This window comes from Platalea leucorodia, assembly GCF_965183815.1.
Source record: "Platalea leucorodia genome assembly, chromosome: 5".
Classification (NCBI taxonomy): domain Eukaryota; kingdom Metazoa; phylum Chordata; class Aves; order Pelecaniformes; family Threskiornithidae; genus Platalea; species Platalea leucorodia.
The window spans coordinates 53,160,266-53,177,844 of record NC_138827.1 but is presented as its reverse complement, the minus strand read 5'-3'; the positions used below and the strand labels follow the sequence as shown (position 1 = coordinate 53,177,844).

Here is a 17,579-nt window from a genome sequence, read left to right as displayed (position 1 = left end):
GTGCAACGTGTGTGCGAGAGGCGGTACCTGCCTGCTGCTGCCTCAGGGCAGCACAGCTGGTGGTGTGGCCATGCTCTAAGAGAGGTAAGGGAGTTTTGGCCAAAAAAAAAACCCAAAACCATTCATACACATGCATTTATTGTAAACTGGAATGCTTCCCTCATCTTGTTCGCACAGGTGTCCCTGCACAACACGGCCCGACTGAGGAAAACCCTTGAGAGTACTCTGTACCTGCGGGTACCCTGTGTCATCCACCCCTGCTGCAGGTCACTTCCCAGGTGCTAGTCTGAGAGGTACGGAGGAAACCACACCTCGCTGGAGGGCTTTTTATCCCCTCTGTGTCGATATACTTCTGCCAGCACCAGGCAGCCAGCTGAGCTTTGAATGTCCGGAATCCACAGGCTACCATTCAAATGAATTCTAATTAAAGAATTGCTCTCTTTCACATGTATTTGGAAGAAGGAAGCACGACTGTTTTGGAGTAGCAATGTAAATGAACACTGCCTCGGATGAAGCACACAGTTCACGCTTCTGAGATCGCTTCAGGTTCTGCAAAGACAGGCAGTGTCACACCGGTCTTGTAAAAGGTATTCCATGTTCCCGCCTTGTCTGAATCGGCAAAAGAGCTCATCAGCTGCCGTGCCGCGAGGTGCAACACGGCATGCAGCAGGCCGGTGGCTGGCTGCAAAGGAACCAAGTGCTGCCTGGCATAGACAGAAAACCACTGCAGCGAGGGCTATTTGCACAGTTTATTAGACAACAAAGAAAAATCCCCACTGAGCCCAAGTACTGTAATTTGAAATTTGTTTGGCAGAGAATGGTTTTAGACAATGAAAAGGTTTCCTCAGAATGCCTTATACCTCCCCTACAACCAAAACTAACAACAGCCGTCTTCAAAATCCAAATCCAAATACAAAATTAAATGTATAGCACGTAAGTCTTTAAAAACAAACTCAATATTTATTAAGAATAAAATCATACAACTTGCAGTAAATTCCCTAAGGGTATGATATATTACAGAGCTGTACTTGTACTAAGGAACTGAAATGGCAAACAGACTGGTAAGGGCAAGAAAGGGATTCGGGAGAGAAACGCGCTTTTGTCAAAGTGGAAAGACTTCACTGAACTCCCGTAACTACCACCTGCCCCTCCCCGGATCCCCACAGCCTCCTCTGTAGCCACCGCCTGCTCCTCGATACCCTCCTCCTCGATAGCCTCCCCCCCAGCTACCTTGGTATCCTCTTCCTCCTGAGCGCCTGCCGGAGTAGCTGTAGCCACCGTACCCTCTACCTCTGTAGCCAGAGCCACGCGGGTAACCTCCCCAGCCCCTGAGGCCGCCTCCATTGTTGTAGCGAGCCATTTTGGGGGGGCGAGGACCATCACCGAACCTGGGAAAAGAGAAACATTATGTATCTACTGCAATCTTATGGATTCCTTTTTTTTTTTTTTTAATATTCAGAAGATTAATCAATTGCCATGATACTCAGTTAAGATGCCTCTATTTTCTGGTAACAGAATATGATGTTTGAATTACAGTTGCACTTTTGCACCTTTTCCACTTCAGTAAAGAAAAGCTGGGAATGGCCTGCCGTGCCACACAAGCAGTTCCTCCTCTAAATCTCAACCAGGTCTATACCTGGGATAGAAAGTTTTCCCCTCAATCCCACTTCTCCAGCTCACACAAATGCGTAGGGAGCCCCATTCCTGTTTATGTGAGCACAGTGATCTTTATCTTGCTCCTCGCAAAACAAAGTGAAGTGTACATCTAAGCTGTTCTTTGTTTTGATCCTTAAATTACTAACAGCTCACAGGTGTTTTCATTTTCCTTTGCTTCAGAAGCAAGACATGAAAACAATGGGCAATAGAGGGGTGCAAGCACAGCCAAATATTTGTTTTGTTTCCAGAGACAGAGATGAATAGGTTTGCCCAAAATAAATTTGGATTATCTTTTCTTTAAAAGTCACTGTGTTTCGGAAGAAGCGATGACAGCTTTTATTCCTGACAGCCGCTTGTCCTTCCTGTGGAAACAGGCAGTGATCTGTCTACATCAAACTTTGAACATGACAAATTTTACATAGGCTCAGACTATTGATTTTGTAGAAAAAGCCCGAAGCTCCCATCCACATGGGACAAGACTCTGCTGGTGATTTTAGCTCTGGGCTTCAGCAGCCACGGTGCAGGGAGGGAGCAGTGGAGCGGACAGCTCTGACCTGCTCTGTTCAGGCTCTCTGTGTCCTTGGGGCAGAGGTGGTGAGCGCTCCTCGCCCCAGAGCTCCGACTGCACGAGCCAAGGGAGCCGAGCTAACCTTGCATTGGCAGCCATGAGGCTGATGCCCGCGGCTGACGGCCTGGAGATCTGACGGATCACATTCAGCATTCGCTCGTTTGCTGGGTCCAGCTGCCGAATGATCTCAGGATCTTTAGTCACTTCTACAACAAGAGCCTCCATCGCAGCACGCAGAGCAGTGATGCAAGCAGCCGCGTTGTGGGGCATCTTCAGCTTGATCCTAGAGCAGAAATAATTACATTAGATGTTTTACAACTTCTAGCAGAGAACCTGTTATGAAAGATGTTCTGTGGAGTGGTTTTTCATTGCATGCTGCACACACTGAGCCAGAAATCTACATTCTCATCTTTTAAATTCCAATTTGTTAATGAAAGGACATGAAATTCAGGAGGCAAATTTGCCAGATCCCTAAAATTTGACATTGTTAAAACCTAACTATCCTTCTGTTTAAATTTGCTCTTGAGATTGAACATACTCAGATAACACCAATATGTAACCCCTGGCATCAGAACAGAAAGATACAAAATATCAAGTAAACTAAAACCATGAGGCTCCTCAAGATTTTGAAAGCTCCAGGCCACCCTCAAAAATATTAGTGAATTAAGCTTAAGCAATTCTTCACCTTCATTTTACTGACCGGGGTGGGACGGGGGGAGGGAGACGGGGAGGAAGATATCCAGATGGTATTTAGTCATGGCCATAAAATGTATGCTGCCAGAGGCAACCACCAAATCCTTAGCATTTCTCTCCTCAAGCTATGTTTTTGAGACTTAAAAACAAGGTTCCCTCGGCCCCTCTCTGAAGGGGAGGTACAAAATACATAGTACCTCTTATTCATGTTCCAATTAAAGGGGAAAAAAACAGCAGTTTTTATGGAAACTGCATGGTATCACGTTTTCAATTTAAGCAGATAATCTGCATGAAATAGTGCTGCCAATACAAACTCCTCCCTTCCTCATAGGAAACAAAGTAATGCCTTCACAATTAACCTGTAGTGCAGGGCTTGCTCTAGGGTTCCTGTTCTATAGAGATTTACGCCTGCCTTAGCAGCTGCTCCCCCACAGTCTGTGTTCTTTCATAGACCTGAATATTATGAGCACCAAGGAGGTCCGTACCAGTCGTCTACCAGAACGACCTCCCCATCCGACAGGACTTTCTTAGAGGCAAAGAGAAGCAGCTGCAGCGGGCTCACCAAGGTCATTGCTTTGGCAGAGATGGCTCGTGTTCGAATCTGCAGGTGGAAGAAGAATATGACTCTTGAAATGGAAAATAGATCCCTACACCTTCCTCTGGCCACTGAAACCAGAGAATTCTGTAAAAACGACACCACAAAAAAATCTAGGTATAGCGTTACGAAATTACAAGAGCACACACACACACATACAAAATTGAATGCTAGGCAGACGTTTACAGGGATTCAGCACTGGCTGGTGTAAAAAAAAAAAAACCCAAAACTACCTGCCATTTAAAAGTATGAATTTTTCCATGACTGCATGTCTGCAATTATGCAGCTGACATTTTGCAAGAGCCATCTCAAGCTTTACCAATATAAAAATGACCAAGGTATAGCTGAATTATCTTCCCACCTTTTGCATTGCTGGGGCTGTGACGAAAAGCTCGTTGCTTCTTTAGTAGGGTCCTACACATCCAAATTTGGAAGTTGCTACACCTCCGCGCAACCAGCCTGCTTTGTCATTCTACAGACCTTAAGCTTGTACTTGAAGTGAGCACTTGGGCAATAACAAGCCATCTGACCTGAGCCAGAGATAACAGCACTGACTGCATGGGCTACTGCCCTTCATTTTAAAGAGGAACTGAAGAGCGGTACTTAGGGTTTCAGCCTCCCACCCTGACAGCTGCCTCTCTCCCCTTTTCTTTCACACAGGAGCACGATGGAGCGTGATGGGCAGAATTCGTTGTACTTGCTTGTCCTCAGGGAGAAGATTTGCTTCTGCCTGAAGATTATCACACACACTCAAAAGAGAGAAGCTGCCAGAAGCTGGAAATTGTGGCCAAAAAATGGCCACAGTGAGGAGTGTTGAACTTGCAGGTCAGAGAGAGACTGCCAAGTGCAGCAGGAAACAGACAACCAGACCTCAGAGAGAAACTTTCTTTTAGCAAGTACATACTGGGTAGGGAGAGAGCTGCATATGAATCCTTCCTTCACCCCCGTCTCACCCAGGTGCTCTCTTAGCCACTCTTACGCCACCATCTTAGTCACTCTTAGTTTCCCATGCGTATTTTGATTTAATAAAGAATAGCGTTTTGAGTTCAAAAGTCTTTTGGTGTTTTTAGGTGAGCTCACTTCAGAGAGATGGTTGAGGCAGATCAAAGGTCTGACCCACTTGGGATCCTGTCACAAAGGGTGAAGAACAGGCGAAGCCTCACCACAGCTCTGAACTATGTATGTGGAAGTCCCAAGTGTCAAGCCAGTGCCCAGAGGAGTCAAAATTCCATTTATTACCAATGAAGTTGATTATTTGTCATTACTAAAATGTTGCATGTCAGCAAAAAGGATTGAGGATATAAAAATCAGCATAAACTGTAATTCTGAACTAACCGGTGTACACAGTGTGACAAAAAAGAAACCCCTACAGCGTCCCCTCTGCTATAAGATCTTAAGAGGCTCTCCTTACAGCAAGAGGCCTTGCTAATTCAATGCTTATTCTCCAAAACATCTTTACAGCGCTTCCCAGGCTGAAGGAACTCCGGTGTTGTGCACAGCTCATTTCAACTCCAGACAACAGAGTGCATCAGGGCCTCCCCATCGCTGCGCTGGAGTAGCTGTGCACAGGCGCCCCAAGCAGGCTGGCAGCCCGAGGACTGTCTCACAGCTACGTCCTACACAAAGGCACTGCCTTCATTTGCTCCTTGAAAGAAGGGTGAGCAGGAGCAGTTGCATTCGTGATGGCCATCACTGGAGCACATGAGAGCACATAGGGGTTTAAGTGTACACATACAGTATGTGCCGAGTACACAAAATTAATGGGATGGAGGAAAAGGTCACGGGGACCCTGGGGAAAGCATCTCAGGGTTTTTATGAGATGCTTGGGAAATGGGAGTTGTCCTCGGCAGATGACAAACTACCTATATGCCAGAAAGGGAGCACCCCGCTGCCATATTACATGTTCCTGTTTTCTCTCTGGATTCGTAAATAGCAGAAGTGACAAGGGCAAAAATTCTCTAGTGCCTGATTAGTATGGAAGAGCTCCTAAAGCAATCTCTTAAAGATAATAATTTAGATCTTTCTCTACGACCTGGCTGTTTTCATAAAACTCACAGGAACTTTCTATGCAGCTCTGCTTCTACTGAATTTGGTTGACTGGAAGTTATTGGAAGGCTGAGTGACACCACGACCACATAAGGTTCACTTTCAGGGTGGCGGGGGGAAAAACCCAACAAACAACCCCCCCTCCCCCCCAAAAAAACAAGCTAAATATTGCAACGTGTAGTTTTTTTCTTACGGCTTCTTTACCAAAAAGAGCCTCTTAGACAACTTGGGGGCATGTGAACAAGAATAAATTTGAAGCTTTTACCTTTTCTCCAAAGACAAAAAAAGGCGATGGATACTTGATGTCCTGGCTGCTGAAAGGGCAGTTGACAGATGACTTGTGGATGAGTGCGTTGTGCCCCTCAGTGGTAAGAATTTTCCTCTTCTCCTTGTGGTAGCAGACATTGGGGTAGACCCCAAAAGCAAGCAGGGAGATTACAACATCCAGATTATTATCTGGTCCAGTGTTGTTAAACAGTTGAGTCATCAAACATTCTGTTGACAGAGAACAGAAGACTGGCTTGCATCCATGGGTCATGTAGGACAGCACAGCAGAGTTGTTTAGGATCCCGGATCAATGCATTTTCTGATTCAATCAACTGGTAGATATGCATCTGTTCTCAAATGACCTCTGCACTCAAAGCATTTCAGTTCTACATTCAATTTTCAATTTATTCATGGAGAGCAAAAAGCTGAAAAATACTACTGCAAAGAGGTATTTTTCTCTCCCAAGCTCTTAAAAAACAAGGAGAGAGGGGTTTGCCCAGAATGTGCTGTACCACAGTGTGTTTCCTGTCATTTGTTTTGGAGACAGATCTTTTGGGGGAGGTCAGAATGGATGTTTTCATTAGTTTATTTGTTACAAACCTCCCCAGAGTCTCTGGTGGCTTGTTTTCAGGTCATCTTGCCCAGAAATAAAGTTAAGGACAAATGCAGCAATGATCCTTGCAGCATGAGGAGAAAAAAAATTAAAGTAATTTTTAAAAAAAAGGAAAAAAAAAGGAGGGGGGGGATGAACATCTGCTGAATCCATCCAGCCATGCCATTTAACTGAGCAAGCTCCTCAGGAACATTAGGCAAATTCAGAACCTGGTCAACTTTAAGAATTTTTTTTTTCTTTAGAAAACTGAATAATATGTCACACTACTGCACATCCCTCCTGCAGCACAAATCCAGAAAATCATAGGGCACATAGCACACTGTTTAGATCACAGAGAGTCCCTAAGGCTAATGAAAAGGAGGGGGAAAGCACAGCACAGCACATTTTGGAGATGCAACAAGTGAAGAAGAAAGAAAATCAGGGAGGTAATTCTCTGAGGACAATTGTTTAATAGATTTTTAATCCTGCAGCCCTAATCTCAGCCTCTGAAATCTCCCTGTGTTGCATCACAGCCATCACAACTTCTCTGGTTTAGACAACTACGAGAGAATGAGACAGCACTAAAATTTCATCTGACCACAGCTGTAAAAGCAGGACAGCTTTATGGCAAACCCACTATAGGCCTCTGTGCTTCTGTATTGATCATAGATTATCTTGTTTATTTATTTCTCAACTCAGAATGAAAAATGCAATCATTAAATTACTATGTCCAAGTAAAATCACCTTCAGGGAAGCCAGAATTAATAAGTATATCTTTCAGCTGGACTTTTGCTTCCCAAGTCATTCTAAGAGTAGCCATGCTGAGTCTTTTGTGTTCACAAAATCTTTTTTCTGCTTCTTCACCACCCATTCTAAAAAACAAACAAAGTGAATTAGAAGTCTGTGCAAGAAAAGGAAAAGCGGGACAGTCATAGCATCCATTGACACATCTAGTCTGGTCACAAAACTGCTCACTCTGTGTTACGCACAACTTCTCATCAAATTGTGTGCCAAGACAATATACCTTGCATCGTCCCAGGCTTGAAAGACAGAGAGCAAAGCAACGTGATCTGAAAACCTGTTCCCAGCAAAATTCCTGTGGACATAACCCAGCCGTTTGCCTTCGCTGATGAAAGGTTCAGGGAAACAGGTGGCTGCAGAGATGGTACAAATAGCATCTCCCACACTGAAAGAAACCACAAAAGGTATCAGGATTGGGTTTATTCACAGTATTGCTGCCAGCAGTTACTACAGGCTGTTGACCCGAGTAAAAACTTACGGCTTGAGGTTAGAAACCTTAGTAATTTGGCCCTTGTATACCAGACTTCATAGAAACACTTCCCAGGAAGTGGATGTTAAATCAGCTCCAGTTCCAGCAGCTAACCTTTCACAACAGCACCTGTTCACAAGTCCTTTCTCTATCTTCCCTCCCCTTCCCTCATCCATACACAGTTCTTTTCACCACCTTCTTCTGCTGGAAAGGACCCTACAGCCATCATGGTTACAAACAACAGTTCTTTATTTCTGTTGAAGCAAAATGTGTGGATTCATTTTTCTTCTTAACTAGGTCTCAAATTTCACATCTCCCCACCTCTAGCTCACTGCTATACTTAAGCATGTAGAGTCCCACTCTTAATTCATAAATACTCAGCCTATACTGGTCCCTTTCAGTTACTCTGAACTTCATGACTACTTTTTATTCCCTTTACTAGAAGTTATTTATCCTCTGCTCTCATGAATATTCAGTTTCCTATCCCCAGTTGTAGCATTTATTGCTCATCTAGATGTACTGTTTTTTCCTCTTGTAGCATGCCTGTCTAGAGGCTCAGGAACTCAAGAGAAACAAGAAAAAAAGAGCACTGAGACTACAAAACTTACTAAAAAATACAGCCCATTATCATCATCTTGCCAAGACGAGGTTCAATGGGAAGTTTGGCTAGGATTCTTCCGAGAGGTGTCAACTCATCATTGGAATCCAGGGCATCAAGCTCTGAAACAAGATGTCTTATTATCAAAGACAGTTAGCTGATCCCAGAAATCCTTAGATAAGATATTCAGAATTTTAATAATGGTGTTTAAATAGAACCCCCACCTATATTTAAGTTTAATGTTGTTTAAAATATTGCCAACCTGATTTTCAAAACTGGTCTGAGGTCAAATAAACAAATTTTACTTTAGCTTTACGGATGTTTTACTACCTCCTCCACAATTAAAATAATTACTATTTAATTCAAAAACATATTTTTCAATTTCTTTTTAGCTCGCTTCTGTACAAACCACTATTACACTATTAAACTTTTTTCAAGTCCCTATATTTGATCTAATTAATCTAACCTAATTTCTGCCTCATGAAAATCAAAGCAGCCCTATCACAGCCAACTGTAGAGTCTTCATTGTAATTGCCAAATCACAGAACCCTCCATCAAAAAGAAAACACCACCAATTCTCTCTTCCATGAGGCTTTGCCTGTCTTTCTCTCCTTCCATTACCTAAAAATTATCACCCGAGCTCATCCTCAAAGCTATCAAGCCACTGTCAATAATAAAGTCAAACAAGTGTCTCATGAGTCTGCTTATCTTTCTAGCCAATTGGCCATAACCATTAAACTCTACTTCATAAAACTCTTTTTAAGTTTTCATGACAAAGAAAAGCAATAAAAGTGTGATCTTTAAAAACCCTTTTAAGACATAAATGAAAAATACAAACTTATAGTTCATGTACTCTATTTACAGACTACTTTGGGAAACTTCAGCATAAATAAAAGCTATACATTTAAAAAAAAAAGCTTTGTAGCCTCAGCAATTAAATGGGAAAGCGAACAAATAAAGGACGACTCAGCCACTATCGAATCCATTTTTCTTGGTATTTAATGAACTCAAAAGCCTAAAGAATATTTTGAAGAATAGCATTTCTCGCCATCCTAAACACATACTAGTAGCATACATGCACTGAAAAATGACAGGTCATCCAGGAAATGGACGCAGATGCAGAAAACGTCTCTTTGGTGTTAAAGCTGAAAACATTGGCCTTTTCCCCTGGCTTTGCATTTCTTACCTGCAGTGTAAGAAAAGCACTAACAATTTTTAGATCAGAAAGTCATTAAACTTGAATACATATCCCTAGCTGTATTTTTCATTCTGGTCTCCCTTCTGTACACAAGCAATGTAGGCTCATCACACAGTTTTTTCATAAAATCAACAATCAGATATTTCAGTTCTTAGAAATTTTAAGGAATGCTTATTTAGTCACATTTGCAAAGCATGCTGAGGTTCGAGATCACTGCTTTAAATCCAAAGCTTAAATTTAGGGTTCCTCCCTGCTTCATTTTACTCATATTCTAGCTAGTTCCTTGAAGAAACTGGGGAGATGGCTTAACCCCCACCTCGCTTTCTCCTGTTTTAGGAAGATACTGATGCTTGCATATTCATAAACTGGAGATTTTATTAATTGAGAGAATACTGAGATCTTGGGCCAGCAAACTGTACAAAGTGGTAATTATACAATAAACTACTAACCTCTCTTTTTCAGTACCTTTATAGTAGCTTTGTAAACGGCTTAGGCACTGGACTGAGTCTGTCATACACAGCAGTGCCACAGCTGGAAAACAGGAAGCTGGAAGCTAGCATAAGTTACTGGAAAAATAACAAAACAAGCCTTAAGTTTGAAGGCTCAAGTTTCTTAAAGGAATGACACTCCACTTGGGAATTCAAGTATTTCTTCAGCTGCAAAAGACACTGCCACCCACACGATGCATCCAGGAAACACCTTGCTGTTTCAGACAGCATGTACTACACAAACAATCTAACCAGAGATGTTAAAGCAGTTTTTAAGTGACCATTATACATGGGAAATCACTTGGAGTCAGCTTCATTAACATACAAGCTTGTGGACAAACAACGATACCTCTTAGTGTGCGCTCTGCTTCAATCACTGCATCCAAAGGTGGCGGCTCTATTGCTTTGGCCAAAAATTGACCAATTCCTCCCAGCCGCAACAATTTGATGCTCAAAGCAATTTCGTGAAGTGGCGTTCGAAACATTTCGGGCGTCATGTGAGTTTGAAGTCTGGAATGAGAAGAGAACAAAAAAGCCCGTGTTTTTCTGAACACAGGCTTTGATCACCATCATGGGTCATTCCATCAGCATGAACTACCGCCCTCCAAAGCAAATACTGCCTCCCAGCCAACCCATCAACTCTCATTGTGCTCCTGTAACTTAGGCTCTTCTACCAGTATTTATCTCCCGTGCTTCTCAATTCTCATCTCAGGGTAAATTTACAATGGAAACGCACAGAAGGTATAGCCCTCACACCACCACTACCCGGTGTGGTTTCTAGCATGGCTGAAGCCCGATTCGCAGCATGGCTGTGTCCAGCCCCACACTTGCTGCCTTACAATCATCTCCTACATTGCTAAGGAAGGTCTTCTATCCCTAAGACAGACAACCTGCTTTCAGCCTGCCTTACATACAAGCACTTCTCTACTTGTCCTTCTGTCAACTCCAAACCACCCAACTCCTCCTGCACATTTCCACTTTGATCACTAAGAAGAGTAAGTATTTTTGCTGGATGCTTTCCAAAGGTGTTTTTCTGGTAGGAACAAGACCTGATGGAAACAGATAAAGCCCTTAAGTCTTTAGCACAGTATCGTTAGTGATCCTTTAGCTTGCTGGTTGAAATATGAACTCCTAGGAATGACTGCACTGAGCAAGAGACAGCTAGAAAAGGTTTCAAAACACCTTGAACAGATATCCAGATTCAGCTGGCACCAGATTTCGATGGTATTTCTCAAAAGATTCTCTGCACAAGTCCACACATGCTCTTTCCTTCCTAGGCACCATGGAGCTAGTACATTTTCGTTTTATATTCTTTGAAGGAAGGTAACCTTAAAGTCATGAAGTCCCATGATTACTTCAGTAGCCTAAAATCAGTTCACTGTCAAAAATTCTTAATTAAAATCACTCCGTTGTACTAGACAGCAGGTGTAAATAAATTTGAGCAATTTAAGGAAAGTTTTTGATCAACCAATGCTTTCAGAGGTTACAAAAAGCTGAGCATCAAACACAGCTATGCTTTTACAGCTATGTGAGAAAGGGACACTGAAATTTTCATGAGAGAGATCAAACACTGAGTGTAACAGCTGTGTAGACTTCTGTGACCAGCAAAAAGATTTCCATGGCTCTGGTAGCTGAGAAACAGCTTCGCAGATAGAAGAGGTCAAAAGTTTCAGCAGCAGGGAAGGTGCTAGAGCAGCAGTTCAGCAGCATGAAGGGGCTTCCGGGCCACAGAATGGGGCTGGAGGAAGAAGTAACATGTCTTCCCTGCTTTTTACCACTTTCATGACAAAATTACCTGTTATATGAAGATGCCAGGGGCCCGCAATGTTTGAAGGCAGACTAGAGCCTTATCCTCATTCCAAAGCTCTTTTCTGCCTTGCCTCAATTTCCAAGCCGTATTATTTTTTCTCCTCAGAGGTTCTGTAGGTTGCAGTGAAGCTCTTAATAATAAAATCATGAACTATTTGTCCACCTCATACTACAGGTAAAAGCATATATACATACGTAATTTTTTTTAAGCAAAAGAACTGAGATATCCAAGAATTCCAGTGTGAACTGACTTCATGCATCTCCTCTCTGTCCTTTCTGAAATTATTTCCCCAGTTTGATCAGATTTAGCATACAACAGCTCTGGGAGAAGTCTCTGAGGTTGTTTTATTTCTAAAGAGCACAGCCTCACCTTTCAAAGCGAGCTCTGCTGCACAAATGGAAACAAAATCCGGCACGCACACGTCCCGCTCTTCCTTTCCGCTGCTCCAAATTAGTTTTTGATGCCCAGACTGTGGCATAGTTTGTCATGTTATTATGAGCAGTGAACAGCTTCACTTTTTGTCTGTTACAGGAAAAAAAAAAAAAACTTAAGATCAGATGTTCTTCATCTTAAGTCCTGCCAAATCAGTTCTTATTGCATTCCTTGCAGCCACACTGCTTTTAAGAAGCAAACCACCCGTTTGACTAGCTAAGCTGTGGCTAGTTAGCCATCCATCTGGAAGCTAAAGTATCATACTCTTTATAAAGCAGTGCCCCAAGCTATACACAGAATGAAGTCTTCACAGCTGTCTCAAAAGCTTAAAGTTCTCATGCAATTAAAGAGATCCCTATGTGTAATTTGCTCAGAGAACATGCATAGCAAGACAGGATCTGTAACAGACTACAAAAATCTTCCTATTTTCCATCAGCTATACACTGGGTGTTTGTAATATTCATTTGGCAGATGACATACTTCAAATACGCATGTAGACCCAGTGACACCTCACATGAATAGTGCCAGCATGAATGCAGCTGACCAAAACCCGCCCACTGAAATGCCAGTGTGGTTTGTAACTGTTTTGAACGGCTAAAGACAATGCAAATTTGTCTTGAGTGAGTTAGAGTCCTCAAATTCAGCTCTGTGCCTATGGGAACACAAGGCAGTTCTGTGTGTGCAGAAAACCTTTTTTGCATTCCAAAGAATAGGATTTACAAAACAAAAAGCTACTTCATGAACTCACTTGCAGGAGTCTATAACATAGACCACATCATTGATGGTAATGCTAGTCTCAGCAATGCTGGTAGATAAAATAACCTATAAAAACAGGAAATGCATATTGAAATATATTTGGTCTGAGAAAGTTAAGGATGGACTGCAAGATAAACTACATTAACTACTGCAAGATAAACTACATAACCCCTACTAAAAAAGGAAGAAAAGGAAGCAATACATTCCACAAAAGCACAACAGAAAAAAGTGTGTTACACTCCACAAAGAGAAGGCTCTCATACTTTTGTTACTCCAGGAGGCACAGGATCAAACACTCGCCGTTGCTCCTCCAGAGGAATTTGTGAATGCAGAGGTAAAATTCTATACTGGCGTCCTCCTACAACATGAATACAAGAAGGTCAGTAACTATCACTGTGTAAAACTCATTTTTTCTTTGCACAACATTATAATTTCTACCCATTCATTCTCACATCAAATCAATCCTGCTCCCACCCAGCTAACCCGCGTCTTTATACAGTCAGTAGTTTCCTTTGGAAAAGGAGATGAACTATAATAGAAGACAGTTGCTTGTACCAAAGCGTGGATTCATTTCTAGGTGCTTCTGCATTGTATATATCAAGTTCCAGCCAGGCAAGAAAACAAGTACAGCTCCCGGGACATTCAAGGTCTTGATATAGATTAGCAGGGCCTCAATGAGTTCAAAAGAAGTTTCTTTCTCATTCAGCTGAGCCATGGAGTGCTTTGTTTCTGGGCCATATTCATCACTGCAAATAAGGTTGCAATTGGCCTACAAAAAAACCCAAAACAACAAAAAACAAAACAAAACAACAAACCACAAAAGAAATCACATAAATTAATTTATTCAGCAGGTGGAGCCTAGCTGGCCAGGCAAACAGGAAAATGAGATGTGTGGATAGGGAAGAACATCTCAGGCACAGCTCACAGAATGACTCGCAATAAGCAGTTCAAGTCCTGCTTCCCCAGCTTTCTAATACAAGAATGGAATTGTAATTCAACAGGAATGGAATTGTAATTTGCAACAGGAAGCTATCAAACTCATTTAACTTCCATTTAGATGAACGGGGATAACATCATAAGGAGGAGAAGAAAATGCTTCTCTCAAGAAAAACTTATCATTTTTTAAAATATCAAATAACTGACCTAAATGGTAGTTTCAGATCTACAAATCAAAAGCTTTCACTATCATGAAAGTGATAGTTTCTTGACAATATATGTAAGCACTAACAATAACAACTGCAAGAAAAGAAGGGAGAGAATCTAAATTTTCACCCTTAAAAGGCATCACCAAGTTCATATTTCTGTATTTATTTTTTATTCGAAGGTCACCAATGTTTTCACTTTTAAAAGCATTTCAGTTCTATCTTTAAAGAGAAGTAGGCTGACAAAACCTGAGAATTTTAGCTTCAGCAAAAAAAGAAATTCTTCAGTTTCCAAGGGCAATGAGAAAATTAAATTCTATTTCTGAAGTTAACAGCAATCTCGGATATTAAAAATACGAAAGCTGGTAAAAATGTTTAAGTTCAACAATGCCGAATGAATTACACTTGAGCTAGAGTCCTAACTGGCACTTGTTTATTTTTTCATATTAAAAAGTCAAACATACATCATTATCTTCACCACTTTCTTCATCCTTCTCTTTCTTCTTCTTTTCCTTTGGTGGCGGAACGAACTGAGTCATTTGAATGCAATCTTCCAGAAAATAATCTGCAAGGACAGACACGTGTTGGTTATCAAGACTGACCACTAGAAGCGTGCGTAAGGGAACACAATTCTTTTTGTCATCTCTCAAGATTCTCCTGGTATAATCGTGATGTTTCAGAGTATGAAGCCAAGATTGGAGAAAACTCCTTGGCTGGCAGCTAGGGTATGAGAATTATTCCCACACTATTCCAATGATTATTCCTCTATTCAATATACTTCCACATAATTTTTTACTGGTTGGTTGGTTTGTTTGTTTGTTTTTAATACTGACTCATCTAAAGCTATTTCCATTATTCCCAATATCACAGACAACCGATCTGAAACACCACAGCTTGACTATTACTATCTCATTCTCCAATGGAAACTACCCCAAGTGGTAGCATTTTGGGGTGGTGAGGTTTTGTGTTGTGGGGTTTGTTTGTTGGGTTTTTTTGGGGGGTGGTACTGTTTCCTTGTTTGGTTTTGTTTTTAAACCAAATGGTGCTGTGAAATGATTCAGTGCTAGTGACTTCTTTGCCCAGGGTAAGCCACATCTGTAAGACATGACAATCCAAAAGAAATGTGTATCTTGCTGTACCCATAATCTTAAAGCATATGACTGATAAATTAAAAACTAAGGCAGTTCCTGAAAGTTCAATCAACAATTTACCTTGGACAGGGTAGGTTCTACCAAAGACCTCAACGACAGGACAATTGAAGAAGTATTCACAAAACATACTAGTATCGATGGTGGCAGACATGAGGATAACCCTGATTTCAGGATACGCCTGAACTACATCTCTCAGCACCACCAAGAGAAAGTCAGTCTGCATATAAAGAGAATAAAAGCATCATTAATTTCCTACCCATACGAAGCAACATCTTCCCAAGAGACCAGAAAGAATTACACAGACATACGCATTTATTGAGCAGGAGCTTTGCTGGGCAAGAGAAGTAACAATTATCACAACAATATTCTATAACCAGAAACAGTTGTCAGTGCTTTATTTTGCAAACACTGCAATTCCTGGGCTAAGTGAATTTTAGGATTTCCAGTGTAAAGAAGAGTTATTCTTTTATCAGAATGAAACAAACTAAAGAAAAAAATTCAAAAACAGTTTGCTTCCTTCCTAACAACACATTACAACCTAAGGTCTTTTTAAACTTGGTTTACCTATAAAGTAGCCATAGTTCATAAAATAAATAGGAATGACTCAGTCCAATTGTATGGTTCTATTTAAACATGACATTTATTTAGTTTTGCCATGCAGTTAGCCAGGCCCTTAGTTCAACAGATAAAATTCCAGTCTCATTCAAAATTTGAAAGCTTATATTTTACACCATTAATAAAACAGATTAAGAGATCAGAAAAATCTGCATTGCAATTCCATCTAAATGACTCCCCAAATTCTGTCAAAACAAGCTTAAATAGCATGTCAGAACTTAGCAGTTTCTCTCACTCTTGGTGTGGCAAAGCTGAAAACGATACAGAAGAATCAAGGAGACAGAAAAATGTTTCCCATTTCTTAAGTTACATATAATCCCTTCCCCAATTCTATTTTCAACTTGTTGCATTTTCCTTTGTGTTAAAACCAAATTGAAATGTGTCACTACCAAGATGGCAGCTTCTGTAAATACCACTGGTGTTCCGTTACAGTAACACAACATTGTCAGTAGAAAAAGCACTCCAAAATAAAAGTGACATTCAACATGCTCCCACATTTGGACAAGAAGTGCTTGTACTATGGCGTTCTATTTTCCAGAGAGGACCAGGACATAGAAGGAGATCCTAACAAGCAAAAGAGATAGAGCAGCAAGTAAGCACAAGTCCTTGCTCTTTTAATTAGGTAAGGAGTAATTAAGAGAAGAATTTCTAAAAATCTTATCGAAGATGGAAAACTCACATATATGGCCATTAGTAAAATGCAGTTTCCTTTCACATGTTTACTATTACACAAGAACACATGCAAAAGTTAAACAGAACAGAAGCACAGAGAGAAATAGGATCATAATCACCAGCTAACTCACATTAATGTCTCTCTCATGGATCTCATCGACAATAACATGACTAATGCCACGGATCCCAGCCTCCACCTTTCTCAGAAGAACACCTTAAACAGACATAGTAGTTAAATGTTCACGTAGGTAACAGCTCAGTCTTCCCCCTGCCCCCGACCCCGCCTCATTTCATCAAGAACAGTTGCACTGATTTAAAAATCAGGAAGTTTGCAAGCTGCCCAGCACCTTTTACAGCCCCATCTCTAATTGCTGTGCTTTCATTTGTACAAGTGATGGGGAGGGTATAAAGTATTACTACTAGAAAGACTCTTTCTTCTTTCCCACCCAACACTGCTTCCCCATCTGTCTTTTAAGGACAATCAATATATGGTAATTTTATCTCTTCAGGAGATTATTTCTGCATGGTATTAGACCTGTATTATCATATTTCTGAACAACAATTTTAACCTTTTTCTGCACAACAGTATGTCAGCAAGCTTATTCTATCAAAAAGAAATGTTAATCTTTTAAACAGATTTTCTAAAAATTTTCATGTAACCATGTTTCTACTTTTGCTGCTAACTCAAAGAATTCAGACCCATAATTAGTAAGCTCCAACCATAAACAGAACAATACAGACCTACAGTGCAGAACATCACACTGGCATGCGGCCGAGGAAGCACCGATTCAAATCGGACGCTGTATCCACAGCTTTGCCCAGGTTCTTCTCCTCTCTCATATGACACACGTTCTGCTACAGAAACTGCACTAATCCTCCGAGGCTGAGGGATGAAAGAGTTTTCTCTAACTTAATGATGAAGTTTTGTAAGTTTATCAGAACACCACCGAAACCAAGAAAGTAAATTATAAAAGCTATAGGTGTCCTGTCCTAAGATTTCGTTATAGAGTAGTCATTAAATGGTAATACC

At 41.2% G+C, this 17,579-nt stretch overlaps 1 protein-coding gene across 3 annotated transcripts in view; it reads right to left on the bottom strand.

Moving 5' to 3' along the window:
- Positions 1–671: 671 nt before the first annotated feature.
- DHX9 (DExH-box helicase 9) overlaps positions 672–17,579 on the bottom strand; it is a 28,592-nt gene continuing 11,684 nt past the window's right edge. For 2 of the 3 annotated variants that reach the window (XM_082312193.1, XM_082312194.1), the window contains 16 exons: positions 17,291–17,432; positions 16,681–16,763; positions 15,323–15,479; positions 14,576–14,676; positions 13,525–13,738; positions 13,233–13,327; positions 12,962–13,035; positions 12,151–12,303; positions 10,321–10,481; positions 8,296–8,407; positions 7,442–7,603; positions 7,162–7,289; positions 5,824–6,053; positions 3,403–3,518; positions 2,307–2,507; positions 672–1,388 (listed from right to left, as the gene is read on the bottom strand). In XM_082312193.1, coding sequence (XP_082168319.1) covers positions 1,136–1,388; positions 2,307–2,507; positions 3,403–3,518; positions 5,824–6,053; positions 7,162–7,289; positions 7,442–7,603; positions 8,296–8,407; positions 10,321–10,481; positions 12,151–12,303; positions 12,962–13,035; positions 13,233–13,327; positions 13,525–13,738; positions 14,576–14,676; positions 15,323–15,479; positions 16,681–16,763; positions 17,291–17,432 — 2,382 coding nt within the window. In that variant the 3' untranslated portion in view covers positions 672–1,135. The remainder of the gene's footprint in view (positions 1,389–2,306; positions 2,508–3,402; positions 3,519–5,823; positions 6,054–7,161; positions 7,290–7,441; positions 7,604–8,295; positions 8,408–10,320; positions 10,482–12,150; positions 12,304–12,961; positions 13,036–13,232; positions 13,328–13,524; positions 13,739–14,575; positions 14,677–15,322; positions 15,480–16,680; positions 16,764–17,290; positions 17,433–17,579) is intronic. The other variant, XR_014228200.1, reaches the window with a different exon arrangement.